This window comes from Dendrobates tinctorius, unplaced genomic scaffold (genome assembly GCF_039654945.1).
Source record: "Dendrobates tinctorius isolate UK_male_01 unplaced genomic scaffold, ASM3965494v1 ptg000090l, whole genome shotgun sequence".
Lineage (NCBI taxonomy): Eukaryota > Metazoa > Chordata > Amphibia > Anura > Dendrobatidae > Dendrobates > Dendrobates tinctorius.
In genome coordinates this window covers 11,225,662-11,245,245 of record NW_027361758.1, presented here as the reverse complement: position 1 = coordinate 11,245,245, position 19,584 = coordinate 11,225,662, and the positions used below count along the sequence as shown (strand labels likewise).

The 19,584-nt window shown below is 42.1% G+C and overlaps 1 protein-coding gene across 2 annotated transcripts in view; it reads left to right on the top strand.

Annotated features, from left to right (window-relative positions):
* The window catches only part of CCDC92 (coiled-coil domain containing 92), a 38,089-nt gene extending 28,700 nt beyond the window's left edge, over nucleotides 1–9,389 (top strand). For both annotated transcript variants that reach the window (XM_073586117.1, XM_073586116.1), the window contains one exon: nucleotides 8,204–9,389. In XM_073586117.1, the coding sequence (XP_073442218.1) occupies nucleotides 8,204–8,976 (773 nt within the window). In that variant the 3' untranslated portion in view covers nucleotides 8,977–9,389. The remainder of the gene's footprint in view (nucleotides 1–8,203) is intronic.
* Nucleotides 9,390–19,584: the final 10,195 nt, after the last annotated feature.

Here is a 19,584-nt window from a genome sequence, read left to right as displayed (position 1 = left end):
AAAGTTTGAAAATTACTACATTTTCTAAATTTTTGTCAAATTTCCATTTTTTCATAAATAAAAGCAAGTTATATCGAAGAAATTTTACCACTAACATGAGGTACAATATGTCACGAAAAAACATTCTCAGAATCAGTGGGATACGTTGAAGCTTTCCAGAGCTATACAGCTTTGGCAATAATTAAGAGACCACTGCAAAATTTTCAGTTTGTCTGATTTTTCTTTTTATAGGTATATTTTTGAGTAAAATGTAAATTGCTCTTTTATTCTATAAACTACTGACAACATGTCTTCGAATTTCCAAGCACTAAATTTTGTATTTTATTTTCAGAAAATGAGAAATGATCAAAATAACAAAAAAATGCAGTGCTTGCAGACCTCAAATAATACTAAGAAAACAAGTTCGTAATCATTTAGTAACAACAATACTAATGTTTTTAACTCTGGAAGAGTTCAGAAACTTATATTTTGTGGAATAACCATGATTTTTAATCACAGCTTTCATGCGTCTTGGCATGGTTTCCACCAGTCTTTCGCACCTTTCGCACTGCTTTTGGGTGACCTTCTGCCACTCCTGGTACTAAAATTTAAGCAGTTCTTCTTTGTTTGATGGCTTGTGACTATCCATCTTCCTCTTGGATTACATTCCAGAGGTTTTCAATGGGCTTCAGGTCTGAAGATTGGGCTGGCCATGACAGAGATTTGATGTGGTGGTCCTTCATCCACACATTGATTGACCTAGCTGTGTGGCATGGCACATTGTCCTGCTAGAAAAAACAGTCCTGAGCAAAAGGAATCAACTGTTTTTCCAGGATAATCTTGTATGCTGCTTGATTCATTCATCCTTCACAAAGATTAACCTGCCCAATTCCAGCCTTGCATCCCCAGATCATCACCGATCCTCCACCAAATTGGGTGCAAGACACTGTGGCATGTATGCCTCTCCAGGTCTCAGTCTAACCATTTAGATGACCAGGTGTTGGGCAAAGCTGAAAATTAGACTCATCACAGAAGATTACCTTACTCCAGTCCTCTATTGGCCAATCCTTATGGTCTTTGGCAAACTTCATCCTGGCTCTCCTTTGCTTCTCATTGATGAAAGGCTTTTTTCTACCTTTACATGACTTAAGCCCTGCCTCTAGGAGCCTGTTACAAACTGTTCTTGCCGTGCACTTCACCCCAGCTGCCATTTGCCATTCCTTTTGTAGGTCACTTGATGTCATCCTGCGGTTGCTGAGTGACATTCGAATAAGATGACGGTCATCCCGGTCAGTGGAGACTCGTTTTCGTTCTCTGCCGGTCTGTAGCTTTGTTATCCCCAATGTCTGCTGCTTGACCTTATTGTAATGGACTGCCATCTTAGAAATTTTAAGAATGGAGACAACATGACGCTCACTGTATCCCTCTGCTAGTAAAGCCAGAATTGAGCCCTTTTTTCCTCACTCAAGACTTTTCTTTTCCACTCCTTTGGCATAGTTAAAAGTTATTTTTTCCTTCCTATTACTTTTGGGATATTACTAGCACTTGTTTTGCCATCCAGCTTGTCCTATTGCAAGAGGATTGTGAAGACCACAGCAGGGTTTTTTATACTTTCCTTCGTTAAATAAGATTTGGGTCAGGTGATCACCTATTCAGAAGCACGTTAAGTAGAATGAGGTGTACTCAGGTTGAAATTCAACAGACACTAGAATGGAATGGCTGTCAGACATGGAGAGAAGAGGATTTTTATAAAACTGTGCAGTGGTCTCTGAATTTTTGCCAGAGCTCTAACTTCATAAAGTGACAGTGGTCAGAATTGTTAAAATTGGCTTAAAATTGGCTTGGTCATTAAGTACCAAATTGGCTCTGTCACTAAGGGGTTACATCCTCCAGTGGTCTATCTGGGCTTTCATGTATTATTCTGCATCTATAACATGCCAAATAATATACACTGCAGTTGGGATTTAACAGGTCAGTAATGATGGTTTTATTTTCTTCTGTTTCATATCTCTTAAACTCCCGGACCCCCCCCCCTCCAACTTTGTTGCTTTCAGCGTGAAATATTAAAATGATAAAGATGTGTTTTTATTTTTTTTTTAATATAGCCCCCCCCCCCTTCTTTTGCCATTAGAATGGTCCCTGTACATTTTGGCAAGTGTAAAATATAATATATCCTGTTCATGTAATGGAGGGGCCATTTTTAATTTATTGGCCCTAAAAATGTAATGAAAATATTCATTTCATCATATGACAAGGCACAGAATGGGGTCTCAGGACTTGTTGGAGATTCACTCATTCATTTTCCATTACAAGAATATGGAACTAGGTTATTCAGGACACATGATCCTTGTCTGGTCCGGTCTTGGTATGCTGCTAGGCGCGGTGGAAGGTCGCTGGACATTGGTCTTCCTGGTTTACTTGGAAAATGAGTTGTAGTTTTGTCCCAGCCACAACACAAATTCCTCTCAAACGTAACACTAATAAAGTGATTCTTATTGTTCCTCAGGAAAACCTTCATTTAAGATGTGTTGACTTGTGTTATTTTTCTGGATTACTTTATTTTTTGTGCACTGTCGTTTACATATTCATGACAATATTGTATTAATTTTTTAATATATATATATTTGCGCAGTCTATGACCGGACAATGCACCATGTTAATTATTGTCACTTACTGTGCATTGAATTTTTCATAGAAAATCATGCCAAAGGAGAAAAAAAAAATGTTTGTGCTTCTTCACTCCTCCATCAAATGGGCTTACAGGAGTTGAGCAGTCATGCCAAAAATATGGCACAGTCAGGGGCAGACATATCATTGATGCAACCTGTGCAGCCACACAGGGGTCCAAGAGGTGAGGGGGCCCATGTCTACCTCCAAAGCAGGTGCAATTTGCAGTCCAATAACTCATCCTAATGCACAATGGCCCATATAATAATTTTTATTTCTATAGCACCAACATATTCCGCAGCACTTTACATTATAGAGGGGACTTCTACAGACAAAAGACATTACAATGCATAGCATAGCAATAAACACATAGATCAAAACAGATACCAAGAGGAATGAGGGCCCTGCTCGCAAGCTTACAATCTGTAAGGAAAAAGGGGAGACATGAAAGGTGGATGGTAACAACTGCTTTTATTGTATATTTTATTGCCATAGTGTAAGAATCCAGTTTTCCAGTAATGCTGCATGAAGCAGTTAACAGTCTAAATATGTAACAGTATAGACACAGAGGGCTATTAAATGCATAAAGCATGTGAGAACATGTGAGGAACCTGGTTATGGTAAAAAAAAAAAAAATTGAATGAGCCACACAGGGATATTTAGGTTAATGCATTGGAGACGAGAGTGGGAGGTTCTGATTATTGAGGATGTTAACCTCAGGGCACAGATAGGGTGGTAGACTGAGACGAGAGAGGAGATGTAGGGTGGTGCTGAGCCGTGGAGTGCTTTGTGGGTGAGGGTAATAAGTTCATACTGAATTCTGGAGTGGATGGGTAATCAGTGTAAGGACTGGCACAAGGTAGAGGCATCGGTATAACGATTGGTGAGGAATATGATCCTAGCTGCAGCGTTCAGGACAGATTGAAGAGGGGAGAATTTGGTAAGAGGGAGACCGATTAGTAGAGAATTACAATAGTCCAGACGAGAATGAATAAGAGAAACAGTAAGAGTTTTTGCAGAGGCGAAAGTAAGAAAGGATCAAATTCTAGAAATGTTTTTGAGATGCAGAAGATAACAAGAGCGAGCCAGTGATCGGATGTGGGGTGTGAATGAAAGCTCAGAATCAAGTATGATCCCAAGACAGCGGGCATGCTGCTGGGGAGTAATGGTGGAACCACACAGTGAAATGGCAATGTCGGGCATAGGTAGGTTAGTAGAGGGAGGAAACACGAGGAGTTCAGTTTTTGACAGGTTCAGTTTCAGATAGAGGGAGGACATGATGTCAGAGACAGCGGTAAGACAATCACTGGTGTTTTCCAAAAAGTCAGGTGTGATATCAGGAGATGAAGCGTCTTGGGTGTCATCAGCATAGAGATGGTACTGGAACCCAAATCTACTGATTGCTTGACCAATAGGGGCAGTGTACAAAGAGAAGCGGGGGGTGCCTAGAACCGATCCTTGAGGAACCCCAACACTAAAGGGAAGAGGAGCCAGCAAAAGATACAGTAAAGGAGCGGTCAGAGAGATAGGAGGAGAACCAAGAGAGAACGGTGTCCTTGAGGCCGATGGAGCGGAGCATAGTGAGGAGGAGCTGATGATCCAGTCGAATGCTGCGGAGAGATCCAAGAGAATTAGCATGGAGTAGTCACCATTAGATTTAGCTGTTAGTAGATCATTAGAGACTTTAGTGAGGGCAGTTTCAGCAGAGTGTAGAGAGTGGAAACCGGATTGTAGAGGGTCGAGGAGAGAGTTATCTGAGAGATAGCGGATAAGTCGGGCATGAACCAGGCATTCCAGGAGTTTAGAGATGATGGGAAGATTAGAGACAGGTCTATAGTTAGCGGCACAGTTTTGGTCGAGGGATGGTTTTTTAAGTAATGGCTGTATATATATTGTTCTTGCACAGGGGCCCTCTTATTTGTTTATTTTCTTCACTTACATAGCGCCATTAATACGACAGCGCTGTACGCTCATCATCCCCATTGGGGCTCACAATCTACATGTCTTCTGCCTTTGTGCCACTGGGCACACTTATGGGCTAGTACAGCACATTTGCTGTGGACTGTGGTGACCTATAAGAGACTCCCTCCTCCTTCATGCTCCTTATTCTGTAGGGTGCTTGGTGCCATCACTACAAGTGTCACCAGGCAGCTGATCTCTGGCCTCATCTGTGCTGTCCCTGCAGAGTCCCCTGTGGGTTCAGGAGACAGATTTACAGGAGATAGAAATGCTTCATGTAATCTGGTTACAGTGGGCACTGATGGGTCTCAGGTAAATGCGAAAAACTGGATAAGGACAACAAATGACTTCCCCGTATTGAGTCATTGGCCATTAGTGCCCTTGAGCAGACGCAGCCGTCCATGCTGTGGGCAGGCTGAAATCTGAGCACACACCAGAGAGATACAAATAGTGCAGCTTCATAAATGTTTTATTGTCTCTTGTGGTGCATGGACTAAACCATGGTACAGAGAGGAGGAGACTGGCAGGCATTATATGTGTCTACATTTAGCTCTCTCTGCATTTTCCCCAGTTTCAGTTTCAAGTGTCTTTTTTTAATTCTGTCAAATTAGAGCAAAAGTTTGTAATGTTCTGATGAGAGCTTTCTTCAATTTTTCATTGGTAAATATAACATAATTGATTAAAAACTTGTATTTCTATTTAAAGGGGATATCCACCATTTTTTTCACTTAAATGCATGTATTTGGAGCTAAATGTTTTTTGTGCTATTTGAATTTCAGCTTTAACAGGTTCTTTGTTTCCCTGTACATTGAACTTGGTTGTGGTCCTAAATCTGAGAGGAACTTAAAAAAGGCAGATAAGAGGGGCAGAAGCTCTCCCATTGGACTATCAGAACAAGCTCGCTAACAGATTCGCAGTTAATTCATTTTGCAGAGTCGATAGACCTTGTAAAGGAATATAAATATATAATCTATCCTTAAAGGTGAACAACCCTTAAAAGTATACAACAGGACATTTTATACTGTGAGTGGGGGAAGGCCCAGTGCCAGCACCGGCACCACCTCCCCACCCCACCCCCGCTTCGTAGTTTCAACTGTTTCGGCATCCTTGATGCTGATACAGTTGAACAAAATGATGGGAGAAGGAGCCATAAGCTGACGCTCCTTCTCCCATCATTGCCCCTCTGCATCTGAGCTCTGTGAGGTCTCAGCGCAGAGTGCATGATGACGTAACTACAGCACGATCTCTGTACCAAGCAGTGCAGAGGATCAGAAGACTGGAAACTGCAGAGACCAGAGCAACAGTGGGAGGTGAGTATCTATTTTTTATGTATGGAGGCCCATTATACTGTATGGAGCACTATATGGGGCCAAATATACTGTATGGAGCAATATATGTGACCCATCATACTGTATAGTGAACTATATGAGGCACATTATACTGTACAGAGCACTATATGGGGCCCATTATACTGTATGGAGGACTATGTGGTGCCCATAATACTATATGGGGACCATTATACTGTATGGCGAACTACATGGGGCCCATAATACTGTTTGGAGGACTATGTGGTGTCCATAATACTGCATGAAAGACTATGTGGTGCCCATAATACTCTACAGAGGACTATATAGGAGGAAAATGACTTTGTAAGGGCTGCAAAGTTGTGGGATGTGTTCTTCTGTGGAGCCCACATAGAACTCCTGCTATGGGGCCTCATGATTTGGATGTATACCCCTGGCTCCAATCACTACTTTATGATGTTGTTTCAGATGTTGTATTAGTCAATGCCTGATGAAGAGACCTGAGTAGTCTCGAAAGCTTGCAATTTGTTACCATCTTTTCAGTTAGCCATTAAAAGGTATCCACCACTGAGGACTCTCAAATCTAAATATTTTTCTACTTTACAATGTAAATACATCAATAGTATCCCATTGTTTGTTTTTTAACTTTATACCTTTGACATGGTTTTTCCAGAATACCATTGTATTGAAAGTGGTAAAAGGCCCACCAAAGTAAATTCTTTCTGCCACCATTGAACAAATGTAACCCTATGGACACATTTATGCTATGTGGTGGAAGCTTTTTCAGGGTACATGGTAAAAGTACCCTATATACTCATGTATAAGACGACCCGAGTATAAACCGACCCCCCCCCCTAATTTTGCCACAAAAACTGGGAAAACTTATTGACTCGCGTATAAGCCTAGGGTGGAAAATAAAGCAGCTACTGGTAAATTTCAAAAATAAAAATAGATACCAATAAAAGTAAAATTAACTGACATCAGTAGGTTAAATGTTTTTGAATATCCATATTGAATCTGGAGCTCCATATAATGCTCCAGACAGTTCATGATGGCCCCATAAGATGCTCCATACAAAATACACCCCATATAATGCTGCACAAAGGTTAATAATGGCCCCATAAGATGCTTCATAGAATAATATGCCCCATATGCTGCCCCATAAGATGTTCCATAGATTATGCCCCATAGGATGCTCCATAGGTTATACCCCATATGCTGCCCCATAAGATGCTCCATAAAATAATATGCCCCATATGCTGCTCCATAGATTATGCCCCCATAAGATGTTCCATAGATTATGCCCCATAAGATGCTTCACAAAGATTATGCCCCCATAAAATGCTCCATAGATTATGCCCCCATATGCTGCTCCATAGATCATGCCCCCATATGCTGTCCCCATATGCTGTTCCATAGATTATGCCCCCATGTGCTGCCTCATAAAATGCTCCATAGAATATCCCCCCATATGCTGTCCCATAAGATGCTCCATAGATTATGCCCTCATATGCTGTCCCCATATGCCGCTGATGCTGCTGCTGCAAAAAAGACATACTCACCTCTCGTCCCTGGGGGCCAGGTGTCGGGTCCTGAGCAGGCAGGGACACTGGTGTGCTATGGGGGACAGGTGCCGGTGTCACTGCTGGCTCAGGACCCAGCACCTGAGATATTCACCTGTCCCGGATCCATTGCTGCTCGCCGATGTCTGCTGCGTCATCTGTCAGTGACGTTCAGCCAGCAGAGGGTGCGGCGCGCACTCACCACGTCATCGTGCCCTCTGCTGCCTAAACGTCTCCGACAGACGACGCAGCAGACAGCAGCAAGCAGCAATGGACTGAGGACAGGTGAATATTGGATATACTTACCCCCTCCTGGCGCATTCTCTGCAGCCCCGTTCTTCCACGGTCTCCCTTCCTTCCTTCAGCGGTCACGTGGTACCGCTTATTAAACTCATGAATATGTGCATATTCATGAAATTAATGAGCGGTACCACATGCTTGCTGAAGAAAGGAAGGGAGACTGTGGGAGAAGCGGGGGGGGTTAGTATGATCTCTGACACCCCTGCTCCCCCTCCCCCGCCGACCCCCAGGTATATGACTCGTGTATAACCTGAGAGGGGGACTTTCAGCCCAAGAAAATGGGCTGAAAATCTCGGCTTATACACGAGTATATTGTAAATGTGAACATACTTGGGTACGCTAAACTTCTACAACGTAATACCTGAATATGAAAAGTTTGGCACGCTTTTTTAATAATCAGAATGATAATGTTATTTTTTAATTCATTTACAGGGGACAGTTTTTCAAGAAGTGATGAGCTTAGGAGAAAATGTGAAGAACTGGAAGCTCAGCTTAAAGACAAAGAAGTGGAAAACAATGAGCTAATAAAGGAGCTCGAGCAGAAAAATGCAATGATAATGGTGCTGGAAAATACAATAAAGGAAAGGGAGAAGAAATACTTGGAAGAACTGAAAGTTAAAAGCCATAAGCTCAACATGTTGTCCAGTGAGCTGGAGCAGAGAGCGAGCACTATTGCCTATCTCACATCACAGCTGCATACAACAAAGAAGAAGCTGCTCAGTACAAGTGGAGCCCCTGAAGCTGCTCCTCCAGGGAGCCCAGTAATGTCCACCTACAAGCCATCTCCTCCGAAAGAAAAGCTACCCGAGACTCCGAGAAGAAGGATGAAGAAGAGCTTATCCACACCCCTTAATGCTGACTTTGCAGAGGTTTATAGGCTCGGGGCGGATGGTCGTAAAATAATGTTACGTGAACCTGTAGATGCCATGCCTGATCCCACCCCATTTTTACTGGCAAGACAGACGGTGGACACACAGATCATCAAGGAGCGCCCACTTGTTATCCCTCCGATACGCTCTGACTCAAGTAGTCCAGCTAAAGAGAAGAAGCAGAAGGCCCATGTTGGGGTTGCCCATAGGATCCCACATGCAACCTCTGTCCAGAGTCAACATGTGCCCCAGCCAGAAGTGGAGACTCTAGCAGTGGACCAAGTCAGTGCGAGCAAAGTTGTTAGGAAGCACTCAGGAACTGACAGAACTATATAAATATATTTATCCAGCCCTAAAACTCATGATCATGATGCTTTTTATGCACTGTTACCACATCCGGTAAATACAAACACTACATTTTGATTTCGTCTTTTATTTTTACAATTACTTGATTTCCCTGCATGCCAAATATGAACAGATACTTTGTTAATAAGTCATACACAGTCCTAAGCTCCTAATGGAATTGCTATCTATCCGCCTGTGTAAAGCTTGCTCCAATCCCTCCAACAATAACGGACTACGCTGACAAGAGCACTACTGCACAGCAATACCAGTGTGGCAAACTGTATGACGCTGTTCACACATACTGCTCTACTCTGTATAACAATGCCATCACTGGCGGAACGGCAAACCACGCAGATAAATGTATATGTCTGATCAATTTAATAAGACCATTTCCTGAAAGTCAATGGTGGTGTTTAGAGATTTCATTTACCCATAATTCCACTTCTGGTTTCTATTCTCTGTGATCTTCTTACAACTCTGCATTCAGTCATTCTTCTGTTATTCCTCCTGAATATTTATAAATAAATGGACAATTGGGTGTCACCATTTCTTTTGTCAGATCTGTATATGCCTACATGGCGTGACACAGGCTGGCGAAACAGATTGGACACAACCTCCAACTGGTGACACTACTGTCGGTGTGTCCAGGAATGTGGAGCAGGAATAACAGAGGACTGGCTCAGTGGGGGGTTCTAAGAAAAAGATGCAGAATCCTGTCTTAGGCATTATAAAGATCCCCCTATCAGGAAGAATACCTGTATTTGACAAGTCCTCTAAACATTTTCTATACGTAAGTGGGTATTCCTATCACTGAAAGTCATGGCATTTGGATATGCCTAAAGGTACTGTCACACTTAGCGATGTACCAGCGATCCCGACCGGCGATATGACGCGGTCAGGATCGCTGGTACATCGCTAAGTGGTCGCTAGTGAGCTGCCACACAGGCAGATCTCACCAGCGACATTGCTGGGGACGGGGATCGCTACTTACCTGTCAGACTAGGCGATCCTGATGTCCTCCCGCCCGGCTCCACGCTCGTCGCTCGTCTCTCCACAGGAAGCCCCAGCAGGAAGCTGACGACGAGAAACGGTCCTGAACGTTCTCGCGCGATCAGCCATAACCAGCGGGGGAGCGGTCGTAGGTAAGTATCACACAGCGATGTCGCTAGCAATATCGCTATAACGTCACAAGTTATAGCAATATTGCTTGAGATATCGCTTAGTGTGACAGGCCCTTTAGCGTTGTGCTCACTGGGGATCCAACACTTGGACTCCCATCACCCTGGAGAATAAAGAGACAGATTAATTTGTTTTTTTTAATGCGCAGAAGTACTTCAGATCCGTACTGTGCAGGGAATTGCAACAGAGACACATTCAGATTGTGACAGGCTGAATCTTCCATCTCACGTACGAAGACAAAAGCACAGGGCGTTTTAGGTCAAATCGGCGCTGCTTTCTGAAAATTGCTGCTAGAGCTTTGTCTTTATTAAAAGCTAAATCTAAACAGTATATGATCTAAAAGCTTTGGCCCAGAGATTTTTTTGTTGTGGCTTTTATTTAAAGTCCCTGGCAATAAACATGTGAAACCATAACTCCACATTCAGGGATTCCCATACACAAGCTTTAAAAAATCCCCAGAGTTTGTACTGTTCAGATAATAAATAATGAATGAAAATGAGGGATAAAGTTTCCACTTCACATCATTTTCTTGCACTTTTGGTTGAGGAATGTTAGCCTGAGGCTGGTTTCATGTGTACTCATGTTCCAAGCATGGATAGCGGTGTCCTGACAGACACTCAACTCCCTCATTTCATGTTGCATGCGTAATTGCCCAAACTGATAAAATATTTGTTTATCCCATAAGGTGAATACTGAAGCAAATAAATATCAAAACTACACAGTTGCCATTTTTTTTTTGATACGGCACATACAATTTTGGGGTATCAATAAAAAGTACAGCTCCAAACGCAAAAAAAACAAGTCCTTCCATAGAGGAATTAAACAAAAGTTACAAATCTCAGAAAATGGAGACACAAACCATTTTTTTTATTTTGTATATTTTACAAGGTTCAGAATTTTTTTTTTATCCCCTAAAACGTAATATATACGGGTAGAGTTGAGCGACTTTAGTCGGATCGGGTTTCATGAAACAAAATTTGAGTCGGATGAAACTGGTCCGACTAGGGCAAAAAAAGTTGGAGTTTCGTCCAAAACCCGACCCCAATGCAAGTCAATGGGGAATAAAAGTCATTCATCCACTCAATGCCAACTTTTATTCCCCATTGACTTGCATTGGGGTTGGGTTTTGGACGAAACTCTGACTTTTTTTGCCCTAGTCGGACCAGTTTCATCTGAAACAAATTTTGTTTCATGAAACCCGATCCGACTAAAGTCGCTCAACTCTAGTGCCGAGTATTGACGCGTGAGACTCGTGCGAGTTTCTCACAAGTCTAACCCCGGCCTAAGAGGCAGAAACTTTTCCTGTGGCTGTATGATGGTTCTGTACAAGTTCCGAGTATACATACCTACAAATTTATGGGTCCATTCTGAACTTTCAGGTTTTGAAAAAATCTAGTAGAAAGATTTTGCCTCATGCAGAGATGCCATACTTCAGTGCACCAAGGTTTTATTCACATTTTGTTCCATTTATGTTAAATGCCATTGGAGACACAATCGGCAAACTGTTATCTTTTCAGCTGTACTGTTACAGACTGCAATCCTATATTCTGGGTCCCAGAAGCATTCGAGGGCCATGCGCATCACTGCCTGAGCGGAGTGCTGAACTGCTTGAGCCTACAACGATGAATGTAACCCCCTGCCTGCTTTTAGCTAAAACTTGGCACCAAAATCTGAAAAGTGTCTGGGCCCATTGTCCTTTCTTTCCCATGGGCTTTCAAAACTCATATTAAAGGGAATGGGCAAAGATGACAACTGAATGATTGCTGGGGATCTGGCTGCTGAGACCCCATGATCATGAAAAGGGGAAGGAGGAGCACCCTAAGATACTGGTGTGAATGGAGTGGTAATGATCCTGTATAACCACCACTACATACAAAACACAAAACTTGAGCTTAGTTACAGTTGGTATACATGCAGTATATAAACGCATGTTCACATTGGCCATAAAACATTGAAAAAACCTACAAGAAGCAAAATAAACAAAAACCCTCCTATAACTAAGTATGGTACGTAAAAAGCAAGTACGTTTAAATAACACAGGGCTCTTAGTAATACGATTTTTGATGAAAAAAAGCATGAAAGCCATCTCACCATCGCCAAGGTGACCATGATCGAGACGGTCCTGCACTGTCTAATATTAAAGGGAATCTGTCACCCCAATTTTGGCCTATAAACTGCGGCCACCGCCATCAGGGGCTTATCTACAGCGTTCTGTAATGCTGTAGATAAGCCCCGATGTAACCTGAGAGATAAGAAAAATGAGTTAGATTTTACTCACCGGGGGCGGTGGGTGCACTGTGCTTCTATTTGACGCTGCGTAAACTCACCCGCGGTGCAGGTTTACGAGCCGCAGCATGTCAATTTCTAGTTTCTGCAATAGAAATTTTCACAACACATGTCGATTTACCTGCGTGAATAGTACTTAAAAAAATACGCTGCATCCAAAGCGCTGCGACTTCCTGATTGTGGGCACCCGGCCTTAGAGATGATATCTGTCATCTGATCATTCACTATTTTCAGAGAAAACAGCAAGTGATGTAAATGCACCGTACTGTATTTTATATGATATGAACCTATTGGTAAAATTGTTCATAACTTGACAAATATTTTACTTATTTCTCAGTGTTATAAATATGACATCAAATAGGCAACTCATAAGAAGCGTTTTTTGGTATACGCAATCCTTAACCCCCCAAGGGTGGTTTGCACGTTCATGACCGGGCCAATTTTTACAATTCTGACCACTGTCCCTTTATGAGGTAATAACTCTGAAATGCTTCCATGGATCCTGGTGATTCTGACAATGTTTTCTGGTGACATATTGTACTTCATGTTAGTGGTAAAATTTAATTCAAATAACTTGCCTTTATTTGTGAAAAAATGGATATTTGGCAAAAATTTTGAAAATTTCGCAATTTTCCAACTTTGAATTTTTATGCCCTTAAATCACAGCAATATGGCACACAAAAAACTTAATAAATAACATTTCACCTATGTTTATTTTACATCAGCACAATTTTGGAACCAAAATTTTTTTTTTGGTTAGGAAGTTATAAGGGTTAAAAGTTGACCAGCGATTTCTCATTTTTGCAACACCATTTTATTTTTATGGACCACATCACATTTGAAGTCACTTTAAGGGGTCTATATGATAAAAAAAATACCCAAAAGTGACACCATTCTAAAAACTGCACCCCTTAAGGTGCTCAAAACCACATTCAAGAAGTTTATTATCCCTTCAGGTGTGTCACAGAAATTTTTTGAATGCTTACAAAAAAAAAATGAACATTTAACTTTTTTTAAAAAAAAAAATTATTTCAGGTCCAATTTTTTTTTATTTTACCAAGATAACAGGAGAAATTGGACTGCAAATGTTATTGTGCAATTTGTCCTGAGTACGTTGATACCTGATATGTGGGGGGGAACCACTGTTTCGGCGCATGTCAGAGCTCAGAAGGGAAGGAGCGCCGATAGACTTTTTCATTCCAAAATTGGTTGGAATTCAGATCGGACGCCAAGTCACGTTTGGAGAGCCCCTGATGTACCTAAACAGTGGAAACCCCTCACAAGTAACCCCATTTTGGAAACTAGACCCCCCAGGGAACTTATCTAGATATGCGTTGAGAACTTTGAACCCACAAGGGCTTCACAGAAGTTTATAACGTACAGCCGTACAATTAAAAAATCATTTTTTCTACAAAAATGATCTTTACACCCTCAATTTTTATTTTTCCAAGGGTAACAGGACCCCAAAAGTTATTGTGCAATTTGTCCTGAGTACGCTGATACCCCATATGTGGGGGTAAACCACTATTTGGGCGCATGGCAGAGCTCGGAAGGGAAGCAGCGCCATTTGACTTTTTTGGCTAGAATTGGGATTGGACACCATGCCGTGTTTGGAAAGCCCCTGATGTGCCTAAACAGTGGAAACCCAACACAAATGACACCATTTTGGAAACTAGACCCCCCAAGTAACTTATCTAGATGTGTGGTGAGCACTTTGAACCCCCCAAACCCCCAAGGGCTTCACAGAAGTTTATAACGCCCGGGCGTGAAAATAGAAAAATCATATTTTTTCCACAAGCATGATCTTTTAGGCCCCAATTTTTTTTATTTTCCCAATGGTAACAGGAGAAATTGGACCCCAAAAGTTGTTGTCCAATTTGTCCTGAGCACGCTGATACCCCATATGTGGGAGAAAACTACTGTATGGGCACACGTCAGGGCTCGGAAGGGAAGTAGTGACGTTTTGGAATGCAGACTTTGATGGAATGGTCTGCGGGTGCCATGTTGCCTTTGGAGAGCCCCTGATGTACCTAAACAGTGGAAACCCCCCACAAGTGACCCCATTTTGGAAACTAGACCCCCTAAGGAACTTATCTAGATGTGTGGTGAGCACTTTAAACCCCCCAGTGTTTCACAGAAGTTTATAACGCCCAGGCGTGAAAATAAAAAAATCATATTTTTTCCACAAACATGATCTTTTAGTCCCCAATTTTTTTATTTTCCCAATGGTAACAGGAGAAATTGGACCCCAAAAGTTGTTGTCCTATTTGTCCTGAGTACGCTGATACCCCATATGTGGGGGTAAAGCACTGTTTGGGCACATGGCAGAGCTTGGAAGGGAAGGAGCACCGTTTGACTTTTTCAACGCAGAATTGGCTGGAATTGAGATCAAAGCCATGTTGCGTTTGGAGAGCACCTGATGTGCCCAAACAGTGGAAACCCCCAATTCTAACTCCAACCCTAACACCAACAAACCCCTAACCCTAATCTCAGCCCTAACCCTAGCCCTAACCCTAATGGGAAAATGGAAATAAATACATTTTTTTAGTTTTATCATTTTTCTCTAACTAAGGGTGTGATAACGGGGGATTTGATTTACTATTTATGGCGTTTTTTATGTTTGGCGGCTGTCGCACGCTAAAAGACGCTTTTAATTGTAAAAATAGTTTTTGCATCACCACATTTTGAGAGCTATAATTTTTCCATATTTTGACCCACCAAGTCATGTGAGGTCTTATTTTTTGCGGGACGAGTTGACATTTTTATTGGTACCATTTTCGGGCACGTGACTTTTTTGATCGCTTTTTATTCCGATTTTTGGGACGCAGAATGAACAAAAATCAGCATTTCAAGATTTTTTTTGGGGGGGTGCGTTTACACCGTTCCGCATGCGGTAAAATTGATTTGGCGGTTTTATGTTTCGGGTCAGTACAATTACAGCGATAACTCATTTATGTTGTTTTTTATGTTTTTGCGCTTTTATGCAATGAAAACAATTTTATATTAAAAATAATTATTTTTGCATCGCTTTGTTCTGCGAGCTATAACTTTTTTATTTTTTCGCTGATGATGCTGTGTGGCGGCTCGTTTTTTGCGGGACAAGATGACGTTTTCAGCGGTACCATGGTTATTTATATGCGTCTTTTGATCGCACGTTATTGCACTTTTTGTTCGGCGGTATAATGATAAAGCTTTATTTTTTGTTTTGTTTTTTATTTTTTAAGGGGTTCGCTAAGGGGGTTAACTAATGTGACAGTTTTATAGGGCGGGTCGTTACAGACGCGGCGATACAAAATATGTGTACTTTTACTGTTTGTTTTTTTTATTTCCAAAAAATGAATTTATTAGGGAATTTTTTATTTATTTAGCGATTTTTGTATAAATTATTTTTACTTTTTTTTTTTTACTTTATTACAATGTCCCAGGAGGGACATCACTGTCATGTGACAGATCGCTATTCTGTCAAATCACAGATTGCTGTGACAGATCAGCGATCTGTCACAGGCACTGCTGCAGGCTTCCTCATGCCTGCGCTCTGCGGGCAGTGAGGAAGCCAGCTCCCTGCAGTCCCCCGAAGGTCCCCGTTGCTATATTGGATCCGGGGACCTGCAGGGAGGGAGACCCCTGAAGCAGCGCTGCACATTGCGCTGCTGCGGGGGTCACAGGGAAGCACGGAGGGAGCCCCCTCCCTGCCGATGCTTCCTTTAACCCCCGGTACACCACGATCATGTTTGATCACGGTGTGCCAGGGGTTAACGTTTCGGGGTGGTCCGTGACCGCCCCTGACACACAGTGCTGGGTGTCAGCTGTGATAATCAGCTGACGTACTATCCCGTCCCTGGGCATTAAGTCCCAGGGCACATGGACGGGATAGTACGTCATATGGCAGAAAGGGGTTAAAGGGAACCTGTCACCAGGTTTGGCCGATATGAGATCCATCTACCAACTTTTGGGGCTGATAATACAGCATTCTATAATGCTGTGTATAAGAATCCAACCCGACCTGTAAGAGAAGAAAAATAACTTTTATTATACTCACCTGCGGGGCGGTCCGGTCCGATGGGTGTCACTGGCCTGGTCTGGTGGCTCCCATCTTCTTATGATCGCCGTCCTCCTTCTTGCTTTGTGTGGATGACGTGTCCCTGCATCATCACACAGTCTGCTCGGCATCGTGCTCCTGCGCAGGTGTACTGATCTGCCCTATTGCAAAGTATTGTAGTGCGCGGGAGATGGGCCTCTCTGAGCTTTCCCGGCGCCTGGGTACTGCAGTACTTTGCTCTGCAGGGCAGAGAAGTACTCCTGCGCAAGAGCGCGATGCCGAGCACACTGTGTGGATGATGCAGGGACGCGTCATCTACACAAATCAAGAAAGAGGACGGCATCGCAAGAAGATGGAAGGCGTCAGACCAGGACCAGCAACACCCCTCGGACTTGACCGCCCCCCCCAAGGTGAGTATAATACAAGTTATTTTTCTTCTCTTCCAGGTCGGGTTGGGGGCTTATATACAATATTACAGAATGCTTTATATCAGCCCTGAAAGGTGATGGCCACATCTGTTATCGGCCAAACCTGGTGACAGGTTCCCTTTAAACATTAAATGCTTTATCTTATGAAAGGGTTCTTGGGTTTCAAAATTTCTTGTGTTAAGGTTCTTGTAATTTAGTGTTACATTTTCCAGAACATTCTAACATTTTAAGAGGTGTTATTTTCTTCAATGCTCTGTTAAGTCGTATTTCTGAGGTGCTGGTTGTGCTGCACAGATTAGCCGAATGGCACCTCAAAATAACACCCACTCCCACCAAAAGAAAAAATGCTTTCGAATACATTTATAGTTTTGTAGTTTAACTAAATCCGTAGTCACATTGGTAAATGGTTGTAACACTAGAAATACTTCTCAGGGGACTGGAATCACAATTCAGGCATTTGTCATATAGGGCTGATGGATGTGGGACCCACCTCTACGGCTTGACTCTTTCAACAAAATGGGATCCTCAGCTCTTATTGGTGCTTATGAGACTGAAAACTAGTTGGAAACTTAATAACTACAGGCCACTAACTTTCTGATAGTTAGCAGTGCAGGCAGATGGGTCTTCGGCGCTGGTGAACAAGCTTGTATTAGTAAAAATATCCACATGTCTTCTTATTAAACATTTTAATATATTTCAGATTTCTTTGGAAATCATTAAACAACAGTTTTTTCAGTATTTTATTTTAAATCAAGCTTAAAAGGAATCTGTCACCAGTCTTTTCCTACTCCATCTAAGAGTATCATGATATAGGGGCAGAGACTTTGATTCCAGCGCTGTATCCCTTACTGGGCTGCTTGCTTGAGTTTTGTTAAAATCCCTGTTTTATCTGCTGCAGGTCTACCAGTTATCTGAATGCTGAGTTGTGTATAACCCAGCCTACACCACTGATTGGCAACTTTCTGCTTATGGGCAGCCAATCAATGGTGGGGGCGTGGTTGGACTACCTGACAGCAGGTTTACAATTCCTCTAGTGATAATCTGCTGATAAAGCAATAGTTCTATAAAAACTACACTAAGCAGCCCAGTAAGTGACACATCGCTGGAATCAGGGTCTCTGCCTCTATATTATTCCTCTCTATAATTAAGTCGCAAAAACCTGGTGATGGATTTCCTTTAATAACATTAACTTAAAAATTGAATACAAAAAAAAAAATCTTGTTTAAAGAGGACATTTCACCAGTTTTAGCATGTTAATCTGGCCACATCATGGCTAGAGCTAAATAAAACATATTTTATTAATTTTCATCTCCGTTGCAGAGATTTGCCTCTTGTGGCATGTACTTTGTTCCCTGCATGACGTTGACCAATCATGAGCAAGAGGCTTCATACAGGGGAAAGAAGAACACCACCAGAAGGTCAGAAGAACATGCTTTCTCCTGTCAGACATGATGATAGACATTCCTCCTTTCCTCACTGACCTCAGCAACTAATATGTTGAACACAGCGGAGATAAGTGTGATTACAAAAACTTATAGCGATTATCTCATGGCAGTCAGTGTGGGGGAGGGTTTGTACAGTAAAGCTGAGTGTAATTGCAAACACCTCTGCAGCTTTTCACTCTGTGCTGTCAACTCATCTGTATCTGTCCTCCCTTCACACTGACTTCTGCATAGGTATAATCACAGGAACTAACCGCATCAAAGATGCTTATAATGGTTGTAGCTCTTTTAATTAAATTGCAAAAGTGCTTATATCACACCATCTTTAAAGTGGTATTCTCAAATTTTATTTTACTAGAAAGCATGAAAATAAGCACAATTTCAATTGATTGACTTTTGCTATCTTCTGTCATTCTGCAATGAGAGCTTCCTTCAAAGAGTACAGCTGGTTTTTATCAAGCTCGACCAGTAATGCCTGTGAGAGTAAGCAGCAGTTACATTCCAGGAAAGGGGTTGGTTGACTCTTAGCATACCAGTCAGTTTATTTCTACCCAGCAGTTAGCTGTTCAATTACCACCTCAGATTCTGAAGAGCTGCTGTTAGAAATCTTTCGCTGATCAATTGCTCCTATCAATCCTGTAGAACCACAGGAACCCAGCCCCATGGCTTACACTGCTACTGTCTAGTTGTTGGTTTGAGAGACCCCACCCCTCTCTTGTGTGACATGCTCATAAAGAGCCGTCTTACACCACGTGTCCATACTAGGAAGCGCCTGTCTTAATCCTGTTCATTTAGACACTGTTCATATGTTCAGGTTTTAAATACATTAGATAGGGACTGCTCTGCTCCATTAAGGGTTACCTTGACGAGGTGGAGTGGCTTGGTATACACTTTTTTGCAAAAAAATGTATCGACTAAATACCCTGTATTTGTTGTCATCTTATTACCAGCACTTGCTGATTGTCATATTTTTTACTGCAGGGTATTTTTGCACATTTGTTATTCTCTGCTTTCTTTTTGTGTTACTGTCTAGTTGTGTACATGTTCAAATGCCCTGTTATCTCTTTGTAAGACTAGTATAGACTAAAGAACAAACCACTAGTAGCTGAATGTGTTACAGCAGAACTTGTGCTGAGCTTTATAGTCCTACTAACACTACAGGTCTACTATTCATCAGAATTGTCACTTAAGGAGAAGAGCCCGCCCTACCCTATAACCAAGAAAT